Here is an 18848-nt window from a genome sequence, read left to right on the forward strand (position 1 = left end):
AACAGGACCTCTAAGGGTGTCATGAGATATGCCTTACCTGCACCAGAGCCTGGTAATGTCAAGTGTGTTGATGGCTTTTGTTTGTGCCTCATCTGCACATGTCTTCCCATGAAGAGTCGCTTGGTGGGACCTTAGGTAGAGGAGGGGAGGCAGCCAGGCTGCAGAGCCAGTTTCTGGATGTTGGAGGCCAGCATGTGAAGACTCTGTGATGTCAGCAGTGGGTTAGGAAGGAGGAAGAGAAAGGTTCCTCTCTGACCAGTGTAGTGCCCAATGTAGAGTTTGCTCATGGCCAAAGAGAATGATTAATTAGATGTATACATTCTTTCTTCCTATTTTAATAATCCCAAGAGTAACTATTTAGGGACAAAAGGGTTGCTTTCCTCAGATTATTTTTAACTTCCCGTGTCCCATATACCCAGCACGTGGGTTTGGGCCGCAGTACGGCAGGACACACAAACCCAGTGCAGCCTTGAGTCGGTGGGGAGGGGTCAGCTGCTGGGCACAGTCTCCTTATTTTCGTTCTGTAAACACGGACCACCTCCTCCCGCTGAAGACCACTGATTCATATTTTCTTCTCGTTTTGTCTCTTGGAGGAACCTTACCTTGTGGTGTATCTGGATTGTCTTAGACTTGCCTTCCAGTACAGCATGTATTAATACATCGTAGGTGGTTCTGCAAGCCCTGTTGCTGTGTGTCGTCCATTCTTGCCTGTTTTCACAGACAAGTGCATCCTGCTCTTACGAGGTCAAGGAGCCTTCGGAGAGGAGTGTCAGCATGTTCTTCTTACCTGGCCCTCCCACACCAGGGGCATGTCCTGAGCACTTAGTACACACAGTTAAGGTGGGATTGACTGACTGCACAGTATCCCTGAAAATACAGTTTGTTTGTTTTTGGGTTTTTTTTCTTTCCCCCACAATAGAGAGATTGAATTTCTGAGGTTGTGACTCAGTAACTTAAGCAGCAGGGTTGGGGTTTGACCTCTTATCTGATTTCACACCTTTCTGTCCTTGCAGCCCTGTCCACCCTGGCCCTTGTCTCTGTGGAAGAGAATGTTCCTCTGGGTTTGGCCCCCTTTTCCACCCGGGGCATGGCAAGCTTAAAGGACATCTTTGCTTGGCCCATGTCCGTGCAGAGTTTGAAGCCTCAGGTAGTACTGCAGCACATGCTCAGCTGAGCTCAGCTCAGATGCTTAGACAGCCAGACCTGCCTGGTTATGGCTCATTCCAGTTATGCTGCATTTGCCTGTGGCCACCACATGAAAGGCCAGCCTTTGAACCTTTGCCCTGTGGGTGGGGCTTCTCATGGTAGTGTTTGGGGATGGGTTATACGAGGGTCTGCCCACTCTGTGCCCATATTCAGCATTGGGTCCACAGAAGGGCTGAGATGTATTCACGAGTTGACCTTTGGGAGAAAGAGTCTGTTTTGACTGGAGAACATGAACCCAGATGCCCTTTGTGCAGTCTTACCACGTGCCCCTTAGAAGTGTCTTTTTGTGCCACAGGATGGAAGGACTAAGGTCAGGTGGTTCCTCGCATCTTCCCCAGACGCTGACACTGAGTCTTTGTTACAGAGAGATGATAAAAATTATTGTAGTTTAAATGGTATTTGTGCAATGTCAAAGCCTTGATGAAATTATTGTAGACTTCATCTTATTTATTTATTTATTTATTTATTTTTTGAGACAGAGCCTCGCTCTGTCACCCAGGCTGGAATGCGGTGGCGTGATCTCAGCTCACTGAAACCTCCACCTCCCAGGTTCAAGTGATTCTCCTACCTCAGCCTCCTGAGTAGCTGGGACTACAGGTGCACACCACCATGCCCGGCTAATTTTTGTGTTTTTAGTAGAGACAGGATTTCCCCATGTTGGCCAGGCTGGTCTCGAATGCCTGACCTCAGGTAATCCACCTGCTTTAGCCTCCTGAAGTGCTGGTATTACAGGAGTGAACCACCACACCCGGCCATTTTTATGTAGACTTTAGCTGTTGAGGCATGAGAGAAGTTAGGATGCTCTGGCTGTTTTTATCTCTAAGCCCTCATGTTTCCTGTGATTGTATCTCTTACAGAACCTTACATTCAAAAACAAAATAACAGTAATACCTGCTCATCATTGGAGTTGCCCGTAGTGCCAAGGACACACATAGAGGTGTCAGGGGCTCCACCAGCCTTTTCTTCTTCTTCTCTACATCCTTGCCCCTCCCCTTCCCTCCTTTCTTTCTGTTTCCCTTTTCTTTCCCTTATATCCTTCCCTCTCCTTGACCTTCGTTTCAGTCTCTTTCCCCCATCCTTTATGTTCTGTGCCAAAACCTTGTAACATTGCATAGTCTCACCCCCCTATTGGGGCATGTCGGTGAGGAAGACAGACACAGATCTGCCTTTGTGGTGCTAGGATTCCAGCCATTTTAATCTTAGCTTCTCCAAAGAGTATTTCAGTCCTGCTTTGCAGTCTCATTGATAATCCTCCCCAGGAAGCAGCTGCTCTTGTCTCTCCATTTCTGGAGGCCTAAGGCCTCCTCATTTTGATGGCTTGTTGCCAAGCCCACTCACTGCCCAGGACCAGGAACGGGGAGGTCTGTTCATTCCAGGTAAGCTGAGGCAACTTCCAGGCAGTTCTGGACCTCAGACCCCTACCTAGATCCTCACTGTCAGTCTGGGAAAGGCCAACCTCAAGGGGTGAAAGATGGCAGCAGTACACATTGTATGTAAGCACCATGCACATACATAATTACACACATGCAGCATCGCAGGGTGCAGCTGACATCCCCTTCATGCCCTACTGCCCTGCTCTGAGGGCAATTCAGTGGGGTCATCCTGTTGGTGTCCTCTTGGCAAGCTGTTTTTCTGGTCCCTAGGGCACTGCACAGCCCAGGTGTGGAACAGAAAGTCCCCAAGCCCGCAAACAGCTTCTTGTGACCTAGCATTGGGGAGCCCATAGACTGGGCAGCGACCCAGTTAGGAAGGATTCAAAGAACCTTGAAGATGCTACGGTCCAGTGGAAAGAGCTCTGTGTGTTAAATCTAAATCTGTTCTGCTGTAGACTTGCCATAAGGCACCATCCTGACCCTTGAGAGGATGTGTGTCCCTCCCCAGGGTAAAGTGCCCTGGGAGATCTTCAGCAACATGCAGGAGCCCAGGGCTGGTGGTGCAGGGGTAGGTCCCAGAGTGACCCTCTCCCTGGGGTTGACCTGCTCCTCAACAGGGAGCCTCCAGCTCTCAGGCAACAGCTGTAGACAGTAATGAACTGACCTCTCAGGGCTATGGTCGTTCAGAGTGTATGTCCAAGCACCTGCCTGGTGCTGATGCTAAAGTCTCAACTCCTTCCTGGGCTTGACAGCGTCTGGGGCAGGGACTGCAGCATATGGAGGCTTGCAACACACAGAGATTTCATGTAAAATGTCCTTAGTGACTAGCCTTTTTTAAAAAAATCAAATGAGGAAACAGACATAGAAGGCAGGTACATGCCCTTGTGTGGCCTCATGTAGCAGGTTAGCCACATTTTATTCAGGCGTCCTGAGGGATACCTCACAGGCAGAGGGACTGTCGTGAGAGTTAGGGGGCCGGAGTTGCTTCGCTGGGATCACCAGGCTTCGCTAAGGAGACAGAATGGAAACAGGGCCAGGTTCTCCTGTCAGCCTCCATCTGCTGTTCACGTCGGCATAGTCACAGTTACCAGCGTGCTCTGGCATTGATGCCCATTTATGGTGTGAACTCAGAGTTTTCTAAATTTGCCAAGATTTCAAATTGTGCTTCTAATGCCACAGATGCTGTGTATTTTGAAGCAATTTTATTTTGAAATGATAATACTTTTATTGTTTTAAATTCTTTGGTGTAACCTTTTTCCACAGTCATCAAATTTAAAACACTTCATCTTTTCCCTAATTTAATTTCTTTCGAGCAGGATTCTCCCATCTAGAAAGAGAATGTGGAATGTACAGGTGCCATTGCTCTGTCTGTGCTGAGATGTGTCTGTGTCTAGGATCTCTTCAGCCTGGTAGGATTCACCCTAACGTTAGTAATTGTGACATCTCATAGGCAGATAGCTTTAGCATAGTCTCTGGTCATAAGAGTGAATTTGGTGACACACAGGAAGGCCTGCTCTCCACTTTTGCCTCAGGAAAGGTCTGAATGCTGATGTTGGCATCCTGGGCTCCCTCTATTTAAGATCAAGTCTACTAATCTGCCCTTTGCACTCTGGGAATCCTGCATCGGGCCCTCATCCAGCAACCCGGTTCCCAGGGTGAGAGTGTGGTGGCTGCAGGGCTCTGCAGCTGTCATTTGCCCTACAGCTGGCTGGGATTCTGTTGAAAAGTTCAGAGGCTTCATGCAGCCGCCTGCTGAAGTCATCCATTGTTATGTTTGGTTGAGACTGTGCAGCTTCACACCTCCAGTGGGCAGAGGTGTGGGCCATGCTTTCAGGGCTGTGCAGAGGGGTCTTCATGTAGTCTTCTCTGCACCCACAGCCACTCCATGTGAGCTGCAGCACTTGTTCTCAAAATGGTCTTTCCAAAGTCTCTAATGTGAGTTGCCTGTAAGAAATTGATAGTAATGTCAATTCATCCCTAGTATATAGTATGTGTCTTTGATATGCTTGTTGTTGCATCACTTAGGTTTTAAAAAATGAAAAAGAAGCTGGGTATGGTGGACTGCACCCGTAGTTTTAAGTACTCAGGAGGCTGAGGTGGGAGGATCGCTTGAGCCCAGGAGTTTGAAGCTGCACTGAGCCATGACCACACACTGCACTCTAGCCTGGGAAGCAGAGTGAGACCCTATCTCTAAAAAATAAAAACGAAAAAGAAAACCCTCTTGTTAGGAAGATTGTGTTTTATTTAAGGAGAAGCCCTGGTGCTGAGAATCCCACAGCCTCATTTTCTGGGCCTATGCTACCGAGTTTTCTGCAGCAGGGACTGTGGATCATATTGGTAGAATAACTACTGGCCCTGCATGGCTTCTTTTGTCTCTTGTGGTCAGAAGGTCAGAAGGAAGGAGAGATCATCCCCAGCCCTCAGTGTACTCATGGTGGCCAGGTGAGGAGGGCAGATGTGGAGTCCCTATGAGGAGAGAGGGCCTGCCAACTCAGGTACAGATGCTTCCCTCAGGGTCCAGTCTTCCTGATGTCTCCTGCCATGGCCACACACTTAGGCTTGCTTCTGATCCTTGGAGGCTAGATAGTTCCAGAATGGCCACATGTTGGCAAGGGCTTAGTCAACCAGCTCTGACTGCATCTGCAAGGATGCAGTGGGGAATTCCTGACTGGCGGGTCTACCACCGGACATTCTGAGGTCTCTTCCTTCGTGCCACATCCTGAGTCAACCCTGGATTGTCTGATGATATAGTTCTTGATGCTGATACCTGGAGTGCTAGGGTACCTCCTCTGCACACCTTAGTCATGACTCAGGTGGAGCTTGAGCACTTTCTCTACGCACTTTTTCTACAACCCTGGTGGGCTGGGACACTCCCTCTTCATGCCTTAGTCAGTACCTGGTGGGACCATAGACGTTGCAGGCTGTTTGGAATTTGGACAGAGATCCTGGTGGAAAAGAGACAAGATGAACCATAAAGAGGAGCCAGTGCTTTGCTGGGGACAGAAGATGAAGGGTTAGAAATTCAGTCTGTGGAGCACAGTCTTGCAGAGAAATTGGCAGGCACCCAGTACCTCCCTTGGTTGAAGGCTGCTCCAGGGTAGTACGGTTCTCTGGGAGCCGGTCTTGCCAGGCAAGTGCCTGAGCCCTGAGGAAGCAGGAAGGCTCTCTGCCTGCAGTCAGAGTCTGCTCTGGGAGAAAGTACACAGTGCCTTTTGATCCCCTTTAATCTGTCTATTTTCTGTTTGTAGAAAGTCCATGAGATGCTGAAGAAGGGGTGGGATGCTGAAGGTTCTCCCTTCCGAGGCCAGCGATTCGACCCCGCCATGTTCAACATCTCCCCGGGGGCTGTGCAGTTTTAATGACCAGAAGGAAAGGAAACCCTCGCCGGTGGGGAGGCAGAGCCTTATCCTCGGCCGCCCTCCTCGGCTCCCTGCGTTCCAGGGACTTGCTCGTCTTGTTTACCCCTAACCATCCTTTCTTTCAAGGGTGAACCAGGCCTTCCACCCTGACCTTGCATCTCCAGACTGTTGCAGAGAAGGTGCGGGGCCAGCTGCTATGTGGTGGCCGCTGTGGCTGACGCTGAGTGAAGGTGTTTGAAATGCAGGAGAGGATATCCCATATCCCAGCAAATTGGGATCACATGCTTTTGTCTCCACAGCAACCAGCCACTGCAGGCAGCATGTCTTTCCTCCCCTGCTCCCTGCTTGCTGTTGTTTTGACGCTATTCTGCTTGCATGTCTTCTGGTTGGGATGTGGAGTTGTTGCTGAGCTCTCAGGCGAAGCTGAAGTCATTGAAGTGTGTGAAGCTCTGTGCTTGCATGAGGGCGAGCAAGGAATGGCTGTGCCTGGGGCTGCTTTGGGAAACTCTTTGCCCCTTGACCTCTTTTGGGAGCATTCACGTGGTCTTCTTGCTCATCCCTTTATAAATGTGTTCTGCCTGCCTCAGCCTCATGGTCAGAGCAGTGGAAACTGGAGCCCTGTTTGCACATTCTAGTTGTTGGGAGAAAGCCCGGGTTCTGGGCTCAGGTCCAGATGCAGCAGGGATTCTGTTCTCTGACTGTGGCGACCTTGCTTTGGTTCTTGTTGAAGTGAACCAAGCCCAGCCACCACGCATGGCATGCTGTGCTTGGCTCCCCATAAGACGTCCTCTTTGGGTGCACGGTGTCAAAGCGTAGGCAGGAGTGGAGAGCTGGTGCCCTCAGGAGGAGACCACAGCATGTTCATCAGCTCATCAGCAGAGAACAACAGCCACAAATCCTGAGAAGCTTTGACCTTGAGGGGCTTCTAGGAGAAGTGGAATTTCTGCATGGGGCGTGAAGGCACACTGTCCCACCACAACTGAACCAGAAGAGAGTGAAGACTTCCCCCTTCCCATCCTCTGTGCCAGGTGTCAGACTGTGCTCTCTGGAGCTTATGGCCCGATCTTACCTGTTCTCTAGGGACTGGTCACTGCCTCAGGAGCCCCAAGCCTATGCCCTGAGCCATGGCTGCTGACTGACTCCAGCCAAGGTGCAAAGATGAAATTATGGGACAGGGCCTCAGGCCTGTGTTCCAAGTACTCACAGGGGCTCTGGGTGCCCATCGCCGGGAGTATGGTTCAGCTACCACCAGCACTGCCCATTTGCCTGTCTCTCAAGCTCAGAGCATGGATGAACCGCACCCTGGCACCATGCACGGCCAGCAAGAATCAAGGCCTGCAGATGCTAAGAGAGCCTATTGTCAGGGGAAGGACCCCACCCCTGCACACACTCTCTGTGGATACTTGGGTTGTGGGGGCTGTCTTGGAGAGTAAGTTTGTGGTTGGTTTCTGGTTTACAGTGGTGGCTGACACCCCTTGTAAGAAAGCATTCCTGGGAAGTCTTCTGTGGGTCCAAACATGTTGCTCCGATCATCACGGGAGAGCAGAAGGCCCTAGATACTCCCTTTGGAATGTGAGAGCCTTGTTGTCTGATACTTGCCACTGAGCTGATGAAGCCCCTCTAAGGAGATCTCGACCCTGGGGAGCAGAACTCTTGTCATCTATGAGGGGTCCTTCTGAGAAAGACTCATTTTTTTCCTGGAGTTCTTCCCATCGAGGTCCTAAGATTTGCACACCACTGTCCCATAAGAGCTTTCCTGCCTAATGAAAGGAGGTCTTGTGTGTGTCTCCTCTCATCTCTGTAGTTCCCAAGTTGGCCCCCATTGCAGCCCCCACCCTGTGGGTAGTCTTCCAGAAGTGATGCAGTGGTGTGAGATGCCCTACACCTTGTTATTTGGGAGACTTTGAGAGTCACTTCCATGGTGACCAGTGTTTGTTTTGCCTGATTTTGTATTCTGTGTTGCATTTCTTCCCACTCCCTGCCCTGCTTTAATAAATGGCAAACCAATGTCTAGGGAGAATGACTAAGGGGCAGTATTGGGTATTGGCCCCATGGCAGGAGCAGCCACTTGCATCTGGTCCCGGTGCCACACTGCAGTGCTTGGTGTGGTTGTGGAGCCTGTCCCTGCACGCCTTGCTCCCGTTGAGCCACGCTGTTTGGTGGGTGATTCTCTGCCCTGAGCCACCACTCTGGACTGGCCCAGTCTCCAGAGCTGGCACACCCTGCCTGTTTTCTCTTTTTAGACACAACAGCCGCAGTTTGGCCAGCCACTAAGTCCCACCAGCTGAGGTCCGAGGAAAGCGGGGTGACTCATTTCCCTTGTCCAGGGCCCCAGGAGAGTGAGGTGTCCAGCCTGCAAAGCTGTTCCAGCTCCTCGGTGTTGGTTTGCAATAAATCGGTATTTAAGCAGTTCTGGGTCTGCGTGTGACATTTGCTGCTGAGACAGTTCTGTCTGTGCATGGTCATTATTGTTATATTCTGGCCTCGGGGTCCCAGGCCAATGTACACAGCAAACACCAGCATGGGGAATTCTTAGGGGTTGTTTCCCATCTGGTCTGAATGCACTGGGCAAGATCTCAACACAGCTTTAGAAATCCTGTAAGATTTTGATTAGTGAGGAGAAAAAGAATGTAGCTATAGATCTTACATCCTTTCAAACAGGTTCTGGAATTCTGTAGTTACCGGAAAGCTTAGGGTGAGTGCAGAGTTGGGAATGATTCCACTGGAGGGCCATCTTTGCCTACCAGGCTCTAAGGCCCTCCTTGATCTCCAGGTGCATACCTACTGTTACCTTTGCTGAGCCCTCACAATGGGCTTCCTCCAGGACATAACCCCATGTCTGACACACAAGTCTCCCAGGTGGCTGGCCACCTGCTTCTTCCCCAGTCAGATCTTTGACTCTCCTTCTCTGTGCCCCACCCCATTCTGTGGGTATCCATCTCCAGCCTCCTCCGACCCTGCTCACCCCTGGGGACAGGACCTAGGGGTGTGAGAATTACTTCTTGGCTGAATGAAGACTGTTTCAAAGGCAACCCTTAGAATTGCCTAGCATACTCCCAGGGCCAGAAATAACCCACCAGAGAGGAGAGGCGTATTTGCCCCTGAAGAGTGCAGGAGGGAGAACAGTTGAGAAGTGTTTTGTGTGGAAATGTGTCCAAGAGGCATCAGCTGCTGCCGAGAACTCACTGCCCAGAACACTGCGCTTGGGGAACAGACCTCACCCCCACCTCAAATCTGCTCCCCACTGGGCCTGTTGGCAGCCAGCTCAGCCGGGGAACGGACAGTATGACTCGCTTTGTGAATGAAAAGCACGAAGTTGTCAGCACAGAACCTGGCCAGTCCTTGATAAACTCTCCTTGGTGGTCAGAGGCCAAGCAGCCCATGTGTCTCAAGGTCCTGAAGAACTGGGCTATGTCCCTGAGGCTCCCTCCACCATCTGACTACCAGGTCTGGGGAACAGGCTTTTAAACCAGGCTGCTGCCCTGGGGAGTGCTCACTGGATGCCAGGGTGCCCCATAGGGACAGGGTCACAAAGCCCTGGGGCTTCCCCTGCCAGTCCTGGTGAGGACAGTGTGGTCACTATCTCAGAGAGAAGAAAAATGAATATTCTGTCTTTTCAGACTAAACTACTCACCCAGCTCACACTAATGTGGATTTGTTAATTTTACCTTTTTTTTTTCTTTCCAACTTTTAGGTTCAAGGTTTGTTACATGGGTAAATTGGATCATAGAGGTTTGGTGTACAGATAATTTTGTCACCCAGGTAATCAGCATGATACCTGATAATGTAGTTTTTCAGTCCTCACCCTCCTCCCACTGGGTATTTTTTAGTGTTGGAAGTTTAACAGACTGGTCTTACCTCAGAGGGAGGGAAGAAACCCCCTATCACTGGGTTCCGTGGTGTGACAGGGGCCTGGTAGGGGCTTTCGATCCACCATCCATTCCTCCATACCAAATGCCTGAAGTCTCCACTTTGCACATGGAGACAGCGTCGTGCCAGGGAAGAGAGGTTGAGCCCAGCTACCCCTCACAACTTCCTGCTTCCCCCTCAGAGGGTGATGGGGAGACCACAGCCCATGGCAGGACCAACCGTCACTGAACCCAGCTGGCACAGGTCTACCAGAACACTCTGGGGGTATGCTGGGCTTGCTGGGTAAACCCCTGGCATGCTGGCGTTTGCTGTCTTCTCAATGCTGATGGAGATAGGCACACATGGGGTGTGGGAACATGGCCATCCTCAGGCAGGTTCATGAGGGCACTGGCAGGCACTCAGGTGTATGCTGCCTCCTGCTAGGCAGGGCCGAGGCTGTTCTCCTGGAGAAGGGCGGCTTAGGAAACACTTGCAAGAAAGCTGCCTGGACCTGGGAGGTGACCCTGGCCAGCCTCCCTGCTGCCTCTCTCAGTCCTAGGCCTTCTTCCCCAGAGCTGGTTAGGGCCTCAGGGGCTTTGCAGTCTAACCCCTCATTGTGCTACAGTCATAGGAGTAAGTGACACTCCCAAGGCCATGTGGCTGGTGACTCGGGGAGCCCAGGTCCAGGATCCTGCCCCTTTTGCAGGCCTGTGGTTCCTTGTCTCCTACTTGCTTCTTGGAGCAGCCTCCTCTTAAGCCAACAGCTCCTTCACCTGAGCCTGGTCACTTCGCCCTCCTCCCCAGAACCAAAGAGCAAGACCATCTGCCCCAGGTACAGTCCTGGCCATGCCACATTCTCTGTGGCACTATGACCAAGGTGAGTGGCAGATACTGAAATCATCCAGGGCCACTGCAGACCCCATTCCCAGTGGACTGTTCATCAAGGGACCCTGTCTCAGACCACCTCAGCCAACCTTGTTGCCCAGCACAGGTCTGGCACATTGAAGATGATCTGTGTTGGATGGAGAAGGCAGAGGGAGGATCCTCCAGCATTGATCACCCACCAAAACCCTCAACAACCCAGACATTGCCGCTGCACTGACCCCATGCCATGAGGAGGGCACTCAGGCTGTTAGGAGCCTGCTGATGCAGGCATTGGGCTGGGGCCTCCCTGCCTGTCTGCCTGCCAGCGGAGCACTGCCCCAAGCCCCTCTTACTGCAAAGACAGGGTCTTGCCTCCCAGTGTGCACTTTGTGCAAGACACAGGCAGGTACGGGTCTACCAGAGGACAGGGAGTGTTGTTGGGGCACCGTGGGGCTTGGAGGAGGCCCCTCTGGCAGGGAGAGGCAGCCCTTAGCTCTGTTGGACTAGGGAGTTTAGGAAGCTGCTCTGGTCCAGAGAACTGGGGATCCAGAGAACTGGGGATCAGGGCCATCTTGTGACCCCAGTGATGGTCCCTAGTTTGACTGCTGAGCTTCAGCCTGAGAGTTCAGGAACTCACCAGTGATTGCTTGTGGGCACTAATGACCCAGTGTGTGGAGACCTCATTTACCAGGTGTGCCTAGCCTGCAGGCAAATCCCAGGGCAGTGACCCTTAGGGAAGAGACAGGGTTTGGGGTCATCAGAGGCCGGGAGACCCAGGTACCTGTCAGGGAATGGGCTGCAGACTGGAACTCAGCCTTAAGGTGGGGAAGATTCCATCACTCCTGAGTGACCACCTCTTTCTTGATAATGTAGAGAATGGATTTTGTGACTCCAGGGTGACATTTCTAAGCTTGGCATCATCCAGGGTGGGCTTGGGCTCAATATGGGTGACTGTTAGTCTAGGTCTGTCTCAATGAGGCTGTTCAGGCAGAAAGTCTCACACACCTCGCAGGCAGAGGGTCTAGAGAAGAAGGGGCAACAGGCCTGAGGAGGGGACAGCCAGGCAAGGAGGTAGAATAGGCCTTGTCTGGACAGTGGTCACCTGTTAGGTCCACAGCTTGTCGTCCCTGGCCTGACCAGCCATGTGAGGAGAGATCCAAACCATCCACTTGAAAGCATTCAGGGTGCCTGATGACAAGACCCCAGCCACTGTGGGCTCTCATGTCCTGGTAGGAAGGTATACCTCAAGCAGATGGACCTGGTGGTGGTTGACACTGTCTGCCTCCCCAGGGCTGGTCTGTTCATGCCAGACCGTTTTCCCGTTTGCTCCCACCTCCAGCTCAGAGAGGAATCACCTTCACACCTCTGCTGAAACTAACCCAGCTCTGCACCCATCATTCCCCTCTGTGCAACACCTGCTCCTGGAGAACCCTACCCCTCAAATACACATCACCCTCAGGGCCCTGTGATGTGCTCTCATCTCCCCACCACCATTCAGGGGGCCACAACCAAGTCCAGCCTGTCTTCCCTGGCACCAGGCTGTCTCTGTGCAGTGGGGGGAACTCAGTCACCCCTAAACTATTCAGTGTTCCCAGATCAGCCATGTGATGGCAAGAGTCACTTCTTAAACTTTTGCTATCCCCAGAAACTTAAAGCAACACCGGCCACACTCAAAAGTCAAGTGATACCAAGACAGCAACAGTAAAGCATTAACTGAGCACAGGGCCCTGTTGACTCGACACCCCAGGCTCTCCTGCTGGTAACCCTCCATTGGCAGAACCAGGCACTTTGCAAAGCCCTGGACAGTCAGCAGCCTTCTGAACAGGCTCTTCTGTCCCCACTCACAACTTCAGAGCAGCTAGCACCCCAGTGACCGCCCCCCACCCCCAGCTGCTTCATCTCTGTCCCAAGATAACTGCTCTCCAGAACTTTCCATGATATGGTCATTTAAAAAGTTTTTTTTTTTTTTGAGACAGAGTTTTCCCTGTGTTGCCCAGACTGGACTCAAACCTCTGGGCTCAAGTGATCCTCCTGCTTCAGCCTCCCAAGTAGCTGGGACTGTAAGTGGGCACCACTGTGCCTGGCTTGATGGTGTCATTTTTCACTGTATGCGTATTTGTAAACTGTATAAATCAATATGTTTGTCACTTGCTTTTCTTTCTCCCTTTTCCCTTCATGAGCTGTCTGTGTCCATACACACTCTCCTCCACTCCCCCAGGTGGGGTGTGATATTCCATTAAGTGAATATCACAGTTTATTTAACAACATCCTGTTGGTGAGTGCTTAGGTTGGTCCCAATTTCTCAGTATTACAACAATGCAGCAGTCATTCTCAAGTGTGAGAGATTCCCTAGGCATTTCCTGTGAGTGGAGTTGCGGGGTCACAGGGCATCCTCTGGGACGGGAAGGAACTTCCCATGGGAAGGAACATGGAAAGGGGAATGAACCCACCTCCTGTGAGTGGGTCTTGTTGCTCAGCTCCTCACCATTGTAATGGACTCTAATGTTTGCAGTCATGCTGAGTGTTAAGTTGGATTGCCCATGCATTTCCCTTGTCATGGTGAGGTTGAACTCCCATTTATATTTTTATTAGACATTCAGGTTCCTTCTGTGAATTTTGTTTGTATTTTTCACCATTTTACTAAGCTGTTCATCATTTATTCCAGACCTCCCAGCCTGGAGCCTGTCTTTGCACTTTAAACTTCCTTTCCACCCTCCCGGTCCCCCAAGGTGGGGGGCGTTCTTGAGGATCACCCCTTACTCTGTGCTCAGGCCACCATGAGTTCCTAGACACAGGCTGCATTTCCCCAACATTTCCCATCTGGATGGGACTGTAGGGCAGGCACATTTCCCAGAGGCAGGGCAGGGCTGTAGGGCATGCATTTGGGATAGAAGCTGCTTCTACTCCCAGGATAGGGCCCAAATTCCCCAGTAAGCCTGCCTGTGCCCAAGGCCTGTTCCCTCAGGTTTAGAGAACTGCTCTCCTGGCTGTGGCTGGTGGCAGCACCCAAGCCATCTGTGGTGTTGATGGGCCCGTTCATGACCTGTTGGATGACCAGATGAGTAGTCTATCCTACTGCCCACTTCCTCATCGCAGGCCTTTGGGGGAAGAAAGCACTAAGCAGTTGAGATGGTCTAAATTTCTTGTCTCACATCCAGCTTGTGTGGAGAACAGAAAGTGAGTGCCATGAGCAAGACTGGGCTTGCAGCTCTTGGAGAGAACCCTGGCACCACGGGCCTAGCAGAAAGGACTGATCCCACTAAAAGCACCTCTGGCCCCTCCTGGCTCTCAGCCTGGGTGGTGCCTACCTCTCACAGAGGTCTGGCCGCCTGGCGCTCTACCTGGGGAGCTCTCTGCTGTTGACTGGGAGAATACCCAGGTGGAGATGCGACCCAGCCCTCCACGTCCCACCTGCCTTCTCCCCCTTCCCAGGAACCTTCAGGACAGGGTCACCCAAGTCCAGAGCCTGGGAGCCCCTGGCCACTTCCCCAGCCAGCACTGAGATCTCCAGCCTCCACCACGCCTGGGACTAGCCCCTGACAGGGGAGCGTGGAAGGGATTCCCATCTGAACAACGAAACCGCGGAGCAGAGAATCCACATTTCTCAGATCCATCAGAGAATTGCCGTCATACAGCACATGCTGCCCCCAAACCAGAGAGACAGGCAGGTGGACACTGAGAACCACAGCTCACTGGAGCAGAGGCTGCTGCTGGAGCCCCATGGGAAGGAACATGGCAAGGGGAATGAACTGGGGATAGAAACTCATTTTCATCCAGCTCAGTGGAATCCTCTACTGAAGTCCTGAGAAGCACACACTCAACTGTGAGGAAGACAGCTGCTGGGGGTCAGCTAGGCCCATCTCTTCTCCGAGAACTGACCCTCTCACAGGGATTGCCCTGCCTTTTGCCCCAAGGAAGCAGAGCATTGGTTTTGGGATGTAAGACCAGCACCCAAAGCTGCCAGCCAGGGCTGAGTGGGCACCTAGGGAGTAGGGTAGGGACAGAGTGGACAGAACAGAGACACTGACTGCAGTGTGAGAGGCCAGTAGAGATCCAAAGAGATCAGAGACAGGGAGGAAGAGAGACACTCATAGAGGGACCCAGGGGGGAGAGGAACACTCAGGGACACAGAAGGGACAAGGAGGGAGCGAGACTTAGAGATGGACACAGGAGGGACAGGGAGGGAGGGAGATACAGAGATGGACACGGGAAGGACAGGGAAGGAGAGGGACAGGGAGGGAGAGGGACACTCAAAGATGAACACGGGAGAGTCAGGTAGGGAGAGGGACACTCAGAGATGGACACGGGGGAAAAGGAGGGAGAGGGACTTGGGGACTCAGAGATGGACACCGGAGGGACAGGGAGGGAGAGGGACTGAGAGGTGCACTTGGGAAGGACATGGAGGAAGTGTAATTTGGGTGCTCACGGCAGCCCTGCAGGGTTTCAGGGTCCTTCTGTGTTCAAGACAAATATCCCTGTTTCTAAAGGTTAGTCATTTTTGTGTCTTGGAGAAAAAAGCCCTAACTTGAGGTCGCTGTCATGGCCGCTTTGCAGGGCTTTGCTGATTCCCTGGGAATGTCACCTGCTGCTGGGGCTTTTGGAGCGTGTGGCAGTGGGCTTAGTCTTCAGAGGTGGTCTCACTTTGGGATTCCAGTGGAAGCCGCCAACACCTGAGTGGATGAGAGGTGCAGTTTCCCGTCTTCCCCTCCCCAATAGGATCAGAACCCCTAGGGGAGGAGAGTGGGGGGTGGAGGCTTTTGGGGCCTGTTTGAGAAGGACTGCCCTGAACAATGCCTGAGGTGCATCCTACCCATCCCCCACGTGACAGCTGAGAAAACCAAGGCAGGTGGAAGGTGCCAGAATCTGAAGGTGTGCGTCTCTGCAGCACCATGTCTGACTTTTCGTTAGCAATGGGTTAGGCGCTTAAAGAAATGTGGGCTGACGGGCCCACACATGAAGGAGGAGGCAACACCACCCACTCTGCGGAAAGGCGTGGCCATAGGTTCACCCCAGGACACAGAGCCCTGCTGAGCGGGGAGGCAGGACAGTGTGGAGCCCACCCGATCTACACCAGGGCGGCTGGTATGGGAGAGTCCTCGCTCCCTCAGAACAGGAGGACGAGAAGACCTTCCTGCGGATGCACAAGCTGTTGTGATCTGGGAATTTCAGCATTAGAGACTGCGGGTTCCAGGATTGGGGTAAGGAAGGAAAAAGAGAAAAAGGACCCCCAGCCATTGGGGTTCAGTTCAAGGAGCTGTCCATCCTCCTGCCAAGAGGTGGGATGCAGGGATCCCTGGGGGTGTGATCAGAGACCCCCTGCCCTAGTCTTGTTGGGAGGGGCCCCTCATGTCACCCCTCACCCCATCCCACCTTGTTTCACCTGCCACAAAGCCCTCCCAGGCCCACACCCTCCCTTCGGGCTCAGAGCCTGGGTTCAGCTTCCTGGGAGGGACGCCTCTCCAGAGGGCACCACCCAGCGGTGGGCACAGTAGTGCAGGCTCCAGACCCCAGGCCTGGTCAATAGGTCACTGCTGTGGCCAAACACGATCCTGTGGACTTAGAGGTGGTGATGGACACCGTGTTGAACCCCTGTTAAGCGGAAGGCAGGCAGTGTGTCTGGTGGCCAGAAGGCATTGGGGCAGAAAGTAAATGGTCTGCTTCAGCCTGGATCCACCTGCCACAGGCAGCCTCTCTTGTGTTCAGGATCTTTGTGAGCAACACGGGCCACCAACACCCCACATTTCCCATGTAGTGACAAAAGATTAAAACAAAAGATTAAAAAAAAACTGCCATCCTTTATTTTTGGGACACAGAAGGGACAAGGAGGGAGAGGGACTTAGAGATGGACACAGGAGGGACAGGGAGGGAAGCAGACACAGAGGACTGGGCTCTGGTGGACTCCACAGGGCCCGGGGAGCAGGCTGGGCTTAGGTCGGGTCCCTGGGAGGGTCTCCTCAGAGGGGAGAGGGCCCTGGAGACATGGATGAGAAAGGAGAGTGGGGACCCTGGGGGCTAGATCTTAAAGGCCATGGTCTGCTGTTTGGAGTTTATCCCAAATGTCTGAAAGCAGAAGAGAGGAGCAGGGCAGGGGCCAGACCCCAAGGAAGGGCACTGGGAGATAGGGACACCACAACCCTACTTGGCCCCTGAGAGCAGAGCCACCCTCAGTCCCACCACTGCAGCTCTGTGCAGGCCCAGGCCACCTCTCCCCTCCCTTGATCCTAACCCCCTTCTCCCCTGCTCCTCTTCCATCTCCTTCCTTTTCTCCTTTTCATAGGCACATGGCTTGGCTCACCACGTGTGATCCCCAAGGATCCCCAGGCAGGATCTCCTGCTCCACCAGGACACGTGAAGGCAGGTGCCATAGGCAAGGTGGAGGCCTGGGCACAGGTGAACATGGGATGTCAGGCCCCACAAAAGTACCCGTTGGCCACTAGATAAAGGGACTCTGACCCCAGGAGCTAAGAACTTCCTCAAGGCCTGTTCTCAAAGGGGTGTGTTGTGACCCTCGCCATCCCCTGCTCACCTCGCCCAGTCCTCACTGTCACTTCCGCACTGAGCAAGGTGGAGCACAGCTGGGCTCTTCCTGACTGCTTGCCCAGAGCCAAGGCTACCACAGGAAGGTTAGGGAGGGGGCCTGGCCTCCCCATGCCTCAGTTTCTTCAGCTGCAAAATGACCAACATTGAGTGGGAAGAACCCCAGCACTGAGCATCCAAAGGCACTGGCAGGCTCCCTGGGGGTCCCACCCCATGAGGGTATCAGCGTTCTTGGGAGTACCACCTGTCTCTGGCCTCCAGTGAATGGCCTCCTGCCACCTAGGGCCTGCCGACCAGGGGTGAGCAACTGAACCCAGGATCACCTGCCCTCAACCCCCACCCCTCTGACCACCCCCTGAGCCCACTGCCCACCTCTGCTGAATGATCACACTCTCCCTTTCCCCCACCCAATGCAGCACACAGACCTGGACACACGTCAATGGCCCCTCCTTCAGGACCCCTGCTGCCCATGGACAAGACCTGGCCTGGCCCCTAACCCAACCCCTCTCTTCCCCTACCCTTTCTGATTCCTTCCCCTACCCATCGTCTCTGTTTACTACACTGCCCTCACCTGAGGAGGGGTGTTGGGAAACCCCCACACACTTTAAATTATTTTAAGTGTGATAAAATATACATAACATAAAATTTATCATTTTAACAATTTCAAGTGGGCAAGCTCTGTGGCATTACGTACATTCACATGGTTGTGCAACTATCACCACCTTCCAGCTCCAGAAGTTTTTCATCTTCCCAAACTGAAACTCCATAGCCATTACAATTTTGAGTTGTTGCTGGCATTGAAAAAAACAAGAGATTTTACATAAAGACCCAGTTTCTGAGCTCTTTTGAAAAAGTGAAGAGTCCAGGAAGTGCTGGATAGGATCCTTCTAGGGACAGCCTCAGCTGTAGCAGGTAGGCAGGGCTGAGCACCACAGTCCTCACCACTCCCCACTTCATACCACAGCTCCCCCACATAGGGACATTCAGGGCAGAGAGGACCCACTGCCCTAGAGGCAGCATCCCCTGGCAGATCGGTTGTCAGCCTGGTCAGCCTGGCTGCAACACTGCACTGGGAGGAACTGGAGACCGAGCAAGGGAAGCTACCAGGGTCCAGAGGGAGAATGGAGTCAGACTGCCTTGGCAGAGGGAACAGCCCAGGTGGAATCCACGAGCAGGTACGTGCATGGGTGAGGATCCGGGATATAGGGCCTTGAATGGCAAACTAAGGGGTGTGGATAGATTTGTGGTCAGTTGAAGATGTGGAGAGCCCTCACAGGGGAGGGCAGGGTCTTGAATTTAGCACGATGGCAGAGCAAGGGGTGGAGTCAGAGGCAGAGACAGGAGATGCGTTAGTAGGGAGGGCGGCCTGGGTGCTCCTCACCTTTAGCTGCTTTCTCTCATAACCCTCTTGTCCACCGAGAAAGGCTGAAGGGATGCCCAGGACGAAGGAACTGTCTGAGGCCTGCCTTCACAGGCCACCCAGGTTATCTTCCACACATGAACAAACATAGTCCTAGATGGATTTCTGGGATTACTTTTTAACTTCTTATTTTTCAGAATAAATTTGAATATATAAAGTACATTTTGATGTACAAACATCATAAAAGATGAAAGAACACTGTCACACAACACTGTCCTTTTAGCAAAATGGGATGATCCA

General features: G+C 52.6%; 1 protein-coding gene across 2 annotated transcripts in view; it reads left to right on the forward strand.

Annotated features, from left to right (window-relative positions):
- NUDCD3 (NudC domain containing 3) overlaps positions 1-8347 on the forward strand; it is a 106549-nt gene extending 98202 nt beyond the window's left edge. The window contains exon 6 of one of the 2 annotated variants that reach the window (XM_007981438.3): positions 5828-8347. In XM_007981438.3, coding sequence (XP_007979629.1) covers positions 5828-5938 — 111 coding nt within the window. In that variant the 3' untranslated portion in view covers positions 5939-8347. The other variant, XM_037988232.2, reaches the window with a different exon arrangement.
- The last annotated feature ends 10501 nt before the right edge of the window (positions 8348-18848 follow it).

The sequence above is a fragment of the Chlorocebus sabaeus genome, chromosome 21, assembly GCF_047675955.1.
Source record: "Chlorocebus sabaeus isolate Y175 chromosome 21, mChlSab1.0.hap1, whole genome shotgun sequence".
Classification (NCBI taxonomy): domain Eukaryota; kingdom Metazoa; phylum Chordata; class Mammalia; order Primates; family Cercopithecidae; genus Chlorocebus; species Chlorocebus sabaeus.